The 7783-nt window shown below is 46.7% G+C and overlaps 1 protein-coding gene across 1 annotated transcript; it reads left to right on the top strand.

The window, feature by feature from the left end:
• Positions 1-770: 770 nt before the first annotated feature.
• Positions 771-3744, top strand: LOC107301270 (phospholipid scramblase 2-like; the record flags this gene model as incomplete). The annotated part of the gene is made up of 5 exons (XM_015830519.1): positions 771-813; positions 1592-1812; positions 2489-2650; positions 3396-3557; positions 3682-3744. Coding segments are annotated over 5 exons (651 nt in total), but the record flags the coding sequence as incomplete, so codon positions are not given.
• Positions 3745-7783: the final 4039 nt, after the last annotated feature.

Here is a 7783-nt window from a genome sequence, read left to right as displayed (position 1 = left end):
TAGAACTGAACAGAACATAGAATAGAATAATAAATTACAGAATAGAATAGAATATAGAATAGAATAGGATAGAATAATAAATTACAGAATAGAATAGAATAAAATAGAATAGAATAATAACATATAGAATAGAATAGAATAGAAAAATAAATTACAGAATAGAATAGAATAGAATAGAATAGAGAATATAGAATAGAACAGAACAGAACATAGAATAGAATAATAAATTCCAGAATAGAATAGAATAGAATAATAAAATACAGAATAGGATAGGATAGAATAGAAAAATAAATTACAGAATAGAATAGAATAGAGAATATAGAATAGAACTGAACAGAACATAGAATAGAATAATAAATTACAGAATAGAATAGAATAGAATAGAATATAGAATAGGATAGGATAGAATAATAAATTACAGAATAGAATAGAATAAAATAGAATAGAATAGAATAGAACAGAATAATAAAATATAGAATAGAAGGGAAGGGAAGGGAAGAGAAGAGAAGAGAGCTGGAAGGGACCTTGGAGGCCCACCCGTCTTAAAGTTGCAGGGCTGGCTGGGGAATTCTGGGAGTTGAAGTCCACCCGTCTTAAAGCGGCCAAGTTTGAGGACCCCCGTTCTAAAGCAATGCCTATTGCTGTCCTCAGCCCATTTTCAGTTGTTTTTTTTTTTAATTTTTATTTTTGCACAATCTCTCTGCTGGTTTGCATTGGTGATGTAACTGCTTATCGCTCTCTCTGATTCTGCTCTCTTTGCTTCTCTTCAGGTAGACCAAATTTTGATCCATCAGAAGGTGGAACTTGTAGAAGGTATGGTGTCAAAGCCATTATTATTATTACTATTATTATTTCGAGACCTTGTGCATGGACAGAGTTCCGGGGGCCTGCCCAGATCTCCGCTTCTCTTAAGGCCTTGAACCGCGGGAGTTGTGAAGTCAGAAAGTGGAAGTGGAACAGCTGGCCACCAGAAATTGTGGGCGCTCCATCACTGGAGATTTTTAAGAAGAGACTAACTAGACCAGGGGTAGTCAACCTTGGCTCTTTTATGACTCGTGGACTTCAACTCCCAGAATTCCTGAGCCAGCTTATAACCGCAACTTATAATGTTTTTGTCAAAAACCGGTGTTTGCTTTATACAACCGCCGCAGAAAAGATCAGAAAATCAGGTCTGGTTACCGGATGACCTGCTTTACGACCATCACAACTTGACAACCAATAATGGGCAGGCTCCATTACGGTCCTAAGTCAAGGACTGCCTGTGAAAGAAAATTAAGAGATGCAGTGTAGCCAGAGAACCGTTTAGCGCTACAGTCAGAATGGCAAGAACAACGTTGAAATACAAGGGATGTTTTCTCCATCTTTTCTAGAGTTTGGGCACAATCCCGGAAGTTGGAGGGTTAGGGTTAGGGTTAGGCTCCCTCAGAGCCCCTCCTCGGGGGGGGTGTCCCCACTCGCTTCCCTGTGCAATTCCCTTTCAGACTGGTTGACCGTCCCCACTGCAGTCTGTTGCAGAGCCCACAACCCATTTTGCGTTGAGCACCTCTTGCTCTCCTTGATCCCTTTCTCTCTGGCCTCTTTCTCTCTGCAGCTTTCATCGGCTTCGAAGGCAACAACAAGTACGAGGTGCGAAACAGCCTCGGCCAGCACATCTTCCACGCGGAAGAGCAGAACGACTGCTGTACCAGGAACTGCTGCGGCTCTCTACGCCGCTTCTCCATGCGGCTGGACGACCCCAGTGGCCGCGAAGTCATCCGGCTTGTCCGTCCACTGAAATGCGTCAGCTGCTTTTTCCCCTGCTGCCTTCAGGAGGTAACACAGCGAGTTTGGTCTAGTGGGCGATGCGCCCAGGCTTCACTGGGAGACAGTGAGTTGTAGTCCTGCCTTAGACATGAAAGCCAGCTGGGTAACTTTGGGCCAATCATTAGGAGACGGTGAGTTCTAGTTTTACCTTAGGTATGAAAGCCGGCTGGGTGACTTTGGGCCAATCACCAGGAGACAGTGAGCTCTGGCAGAACAGCACCAAATCACCCAGCCAGCTTTCATGCCGAAGACAGAACTAGAACTCACCGTCTCCTGGTAATTAGCCCTGTGGTGGTTTGGGAAAGGATCCCTTCTGTCCTTTTAAAGCTGTCCTGGTATTCCTGTTGGGTGGATGTCCTGTCAATCTCTTGACAGCCAACTTTAACCAAGAGTGAAATATTCCCCAAGTTTTCTTTAACGAGATTTATGAAAAAAGGAATGAAATCCTGTTACAGAGATCTCAGTACGGTTCCTCCCTGGGACCCCAATTTTATCTCTCACCTGGTGGACTAACCTAAAGCGAAACTCTTGATTTAACCATTGTCAGTGCGGCTGTTGTGTTGTTGTGTGAATTCTCCTCTCTGTTAGGTTGCAATAGAACATATTTGTCCAAGCATTGGGACTTAACTTGGGCAACCTCTTAACCTCACTTTTCTGACACCAGTTTTACTTTGCCTTCTCACAGATGGAAGTCCAGTGCCCGCCGGGTGCCACCATCGGCTACGTGGTGCAGACCTGGCATCCCTTCATGCCCAGGTTCTCCATCCAGAACGTCGAGAAGGAGACGGTGCTCCGTGTTTTGGGGCCCTGCTTTGCCTGCAGTTGCGGCGGGGATGTCAGCTTCGAGGTGTGACCAGAATAGAGACAATCCCCAATTTAACAATAGGTTGTTTAGTGACCATTCAAAGTTGCAACGGCACTGAAAAAAGTGACTTAATGACCAGTTTTCACACCCCAAAGTCACGTGATCCAAATTCGGACGCTTGGCAACTCGCTCGTATTTATGATGGTTGCAGCGTCCCGGCATTACGTGATCTCCTTTGGCGACCTTCTGACAAGCAAAGTCAATCGGGAAACCGGTTTCACTTAACAACCCATGTCACTGACTTAACAATCACAGGGATTCACTTTAACGGCTGTGGCAAGAAAGGTCGTACAATGGAGCAAAATTCATTTAACAAGTGTCTCACTTAGCAACAGAAATGTTGGGCTCGTAAGTCAAGGACTATCTGTAGTGTTAGTCAACCAGTCCTCAAGATGTGTGGACTTCAACTCCCAGAATTCCCCTGCCAGCTTTGAAGTCCACACATGTTAAAATGCCAAAGGGTCGAGAAATCCAGGCCCAGAGAGACAACATCTACAGACCCTGGGCTCAAATTTTGGGGGAGGGACCTTTTGCACATGCTCAAGAAACCCATCTCCTTTAGAATATTCTCACGAGATCTTAAAAACAAGCTTGGAAATCTAATTCCTGCACCAGGTGGAGATGGAAGTACGGTGTACATTTGATGTGAGGTTACAGGCAGATGTCCTTTCGCGGTCGCCAATTGTTCCATGCGGTACGTAAACGCATCCCTCATGTCTTCCTGCAGGTGAAGACCCGGGATGAGTCCCGTGGGGTGGGCCGGATCAGTAAGCAGTGGAGCGGCCTCCTTAAGGAAATCTTCACCGACACGGACAACTTTGGGATCCAGTTCCCCATCGATCTGGACGTGAAGGTCAAGGCGATTCTCCTCGGAGCCTGCTTCCTCATTGTGAGTCCGGCTCCAGAGTTGAGGAAAGATGATGAGAACTGGGGTGGGTGGTCCACTTTCCCTACACCTCCCAAGAAAAGGAGACCACCAGGCACTTCAGCAATTTCTCTTCTGCTTTTCGCAGGATTTTATGTTTTTCGAGAAGACGGGAGAAGTTGGACAGAGGACCTCTGTAATGAGCAGTTGAAATCATCTCAAATCAGGGACAATTTTCCTGGTTCTGACCTGACAGAGAGAGAGGGAGTGTATGTGGGCTTTTTGTGTGTAGAGAGTATGCGTATATGTGTGTTTTTGTGGGTATGTTTGGGTCTGACAGTGATGGTTGCGCTTGAAAATTTCTATGTGTCCAAAGACTGGGTCTCTATCCTAGTTGCCTCTGTTCTCAGAAGCTGTTGTGGGCTTGCATTTCTGCACAAAACTTGTTAGATTCTGTCTGGTGCACTCTCTCTGCCATCTCCAGGCTGGGGATTATGGGAGTTGAAGTCCAGCTCTCTGAAGGAGGAGAGGTTGGGGAAAGTTGGGTTAGTTGTTCTGCTGTTAAAGTTGTGATTTTCAGGGAAACTTTTGGCATAGAAGATCGGTGGGGGTGTTCAGCTGAGTTGGGGTGCCTGCTCAGGTTTTTGGAGTGTGGGGACCAAGGCTGTCTGGTCAAAAAAGTCAGAACGATGGCTTACTGTGTCACCAAGACTTTGCACATAAACCCGGGCAGATTCATCCTCTAATCCTGAAGAATTCTATTTCTTAATCTCAGCATCTTTAAGATATATGGACTTCAATTCCCAGAATTCTCCAGCCAGTGTAGAATGACGGACTTAGTAGATCAGGGGTATGCTGCAGACATAGTTTATCTGGACCTGGATTTCTAATGATAGTCTCCTTTATAAATGATAACGTGGCTGGCTGGGGAATCCTGGGATTTGAAGTCCATAAGTCTTAAAGGTGCAAGTTTGGAGACCCCTGATCTAAAGCAATGTTTTTCAAACTTGGCAATTTGTAAGTGCTGGCTGGGGAATTCTGGGGGTTGAAGGTGCCAAGTTTAAAAACCACTGCCTTAGAGAGAGCTTTATTCCTGGGGTGTGGAATTAGTAATTCCCAAAGATGGGTGTCTATGCCCCATAGATTCTCCAGACTCCCGAGCAGAGACCGGGAGGGAACAACGAAGAAATCGTCCATCAGATAAATGTGCCGGGTGGATAATTAATAAAAGGACGCTTGGCAGAATAAAAATAATTCTAGATTAGCAGCCGTGGCACCGCCCTTCCCACCCCCACCCCCCAAAAAAACCCCTGGAGGAAAAGAACAATCCGTGCTTGTTAAAAGGAAAACAAAACAAGCCATCTTTGGTTTAACAATGGCTTCCTTGTTGGACCCGTATCAGATGATCCCAAGACTAAAGAGCCGAGCGCCTTGGTGCACAGATGCTTTTGTGAAGTTCGAAAAGCCGCACATCTGGAGACATCTGTCTGTCTCAATTGCTGATTCACAGTTCTTGGACGTGGTTTGGACTTGCTTTCCCCAACGTGGAGCCCTCCGGGGATAGGCTGGGCTGCCTGGGAGGGGATGGGCGTTGTAGTCTTAAGCCGATTTGAGCTGGGAGCCGCTCGGGTGACACTTTTGGGTGTGTGAGTCTGTCTGGATTATGCACGGGGGGTGTGTTTGTGGGTGTCGGCGTGGCGTGGTCCCGTTGGCACCAAGGACGAAACAAATGCTGCGGACGTGTCAGGCCGACCGTTTTACCGTTTCCGGCCCCAATTTGTGGATAGTTGGTATTTTAATTCCTATTTCAATGTCTTGGCCAGGCACGGTTGCTGGTGCTATGTGGCTTAACCACTAAAATAGCAAGACGCCCCCCCACCCCAATTTTGTGGGCTGTTAGGGACCCCCCACCATCAGCTCAAGAGTTGGGGGTCACGGAGAAGCAGAAAATCCCTTTCTGAATTTCAGCGTCTTGCATAATATTAATATCCAGTGTTTTTTCTCTACTGTATTTAAATACCAAATGTTTTTTTTGGGGGGGGGGTTAGGGTGGAAGGGGTGGGGTACTCAAGAATTTGCACCCCACAATGATGGCAGAGAAAGGATCCATAGCTGGGGGAAAAAAGCCAAGGTGGCAGTTGAAGTTGATGCTTGCTTGGACAAATTCAGGTCCCCCCCGAGTTTGGGGTTCTCGGAGTGCCCTCCGACTCCGGCAGTCTGCTGCGACCCATGGCAGGGATGATGGGATTTGTTGTTCCAACCCATGGGGAGGGAGGCTGGGCCTAGAGCGGGAGGTCAAGCGGGCTGTGCAAAAAGAAAACAAACCCCTCCTTTGGAAGTGTGTAATTTGGGGGTCTCGCCGACGATGAAGCTTCTGAGTTTCCAGGCCGAACCAAAGACGGAACGAATAAAATATGTAACGTTTGTTCATTTTTTTCTCCACCCCTCTTTGATGGATTGTTGATTTTGTCGGAGTCGTAACAGCGGCTGTCAAACCTTAAAAATTAGTCCTCTACTTAATAATAATAATAATAATAATAGTAATAATAATAATAATAATAATAATAATAAAGTTGGAAGGGACTTTGGAGGTCATCTAGTCGAACCCCCTGCTCAGGCAGGAAACCCTATACCACTTCAGACAAATAATAAAAAAGTTGGAAGGGACCTTGGAGGTCATCTAGTCCAACCCCCTGCTCAGGCAGGAAACTCTACCATTTCAGACAATAATAAAAAAGTTGGAAGGGGGCTTGGAGGTCATCTAGTCCAGCCCCCTGGTCAGGCAGGAAACCCTATACCATTTCAGAGAAATAATAATAAAAAAGTTGGAAGGGACCTTGGAGGTCATGTAGTCCAACCCCCTGCTCAGGCAGGAAACCCTATACCATTTCAGACAAATAATAAAAAAGTTGGAAGGGACCTTGGAGGTCATCTAGTACAACCCCCTGCTCAGTCAGGAAACCCTATACCATTTCGGACAAATGGCTGTCCAGTCTCTTCTTAAAAACTTCCAGTGTTGGAGCATTCACCACTTCTGGAGGCAGGTTGTTCCACTGGTTAATTGTTCTGACTTGTCAGGAAACTTCTCCTTAGTTCCAGGTTGCTTCTCTCTTTGATGAGTTTCCACCCGTTGCTTCTTGTCCTGCCCTCAGGCGCTTTGGAGAATAGCTTGACTCCCTCTTCTTTGGGGCAGCCCCTGAGATACTGGAAGGCTGCTATCACGTCCCCCCTCGTCCTTCTCTTCGTTAAAGTAGACAGACCCAATTCCAGCAACCGTTCCTTATATGTTTTAGCCTCCAGTCCCCTAATCATCTTTGTTGCTCTTCTCTGCACTCTTTCTAGAGCCTCAACATCTTTTTTACATCGTGGTGACCAAAACTGGATGCAGGATTCCAAGTGTGGCCTTACCAAGGCATTGTAAAGTGGTATTAACACTTCATGTGATCTCGATTCTATCCTTCTGTTAATGTAGCCTGGAACTGTGTTGGCTTTTTAGGCAGCTGCAGCACACGGCTGGCTCCTATTTAAGTGATTGTCCACTAGGACTCCGAGATCCCTCTCACAGTTGCTACTATTGAGCAAGGTACCCCCTATAGTATCCCTGTGCATTTGGTTTTTCTTGCCTAAATGTAGAATCTTACTTTTTTCACCCTTGAATTTCATTTTGTTAGATAGCGCCCAGTGTTCAAGTCTGTCCAGATCCTCCTGTATCCTAAGCCTGTCTTCTGGAGTGTTGGCTATTCCTGCCATCTTGGTGTCATCCACAAATCTCTTCCCTTCCTCTTCCTCACTGCTTCCTCCTTTTCCCCTCCTACTTCCCCACTCCTCCCTTCCTCCTCCCTTCCTCCTCCTCCTCCCATCCTCCTCCCAAGACACCCCAGGAGCGCACTCACAGCTGCTCACCTTTATTGCCCGTATTCGACCCCTATTTACATCAGAGAGAGAGCCAGGAAGGTGCTTCCATCCCAGAGCCCCCCACTTTTCCCCACTGCCCCCTCCCCCACTTAAGCCACCTGGGCATCTGGTGAGGGGGCTGCCTGGACCCTCCCCGCTTGCCCCCTCCCTCCGCCCCTCCCCAGACAGAGCCAGCGAGCATCCACGCAGGAAAAAAACCTCTAAAGAGTTCAAGCTAGCCGTGCTTATAAATAAGAAAATCTGCAGATCCTTGGAAGAACGCGAGAGTAATAAAATGACCCAGGGAAGGGAATCCAGTGGCGCGGCCCAGTTGAGGTGTGCCTCCTCAAAGAGGA

Source organism: Protobothrops mucrosquamatus, unplaced genomic scaffold, assembly GCF_001527695.2.
Source record: "Protobothrops mucrosquamatus isolate PMUCROS unplaced genomic scaffold, P.Mucros_1.0 scaffold11118, whole genome shotgun sequence".
Lineage (NCBI taxonomy): Eukaryota > Metazoa > Chordata > Lepidosauria > Squamata > Viperidae > Protobothrops > Protobothrops mucrosquamatus.
Note: the sequence above shows the minus strand (reverse complement) of the source record. Positions and strands in the feature narration are given on the sequence as shown.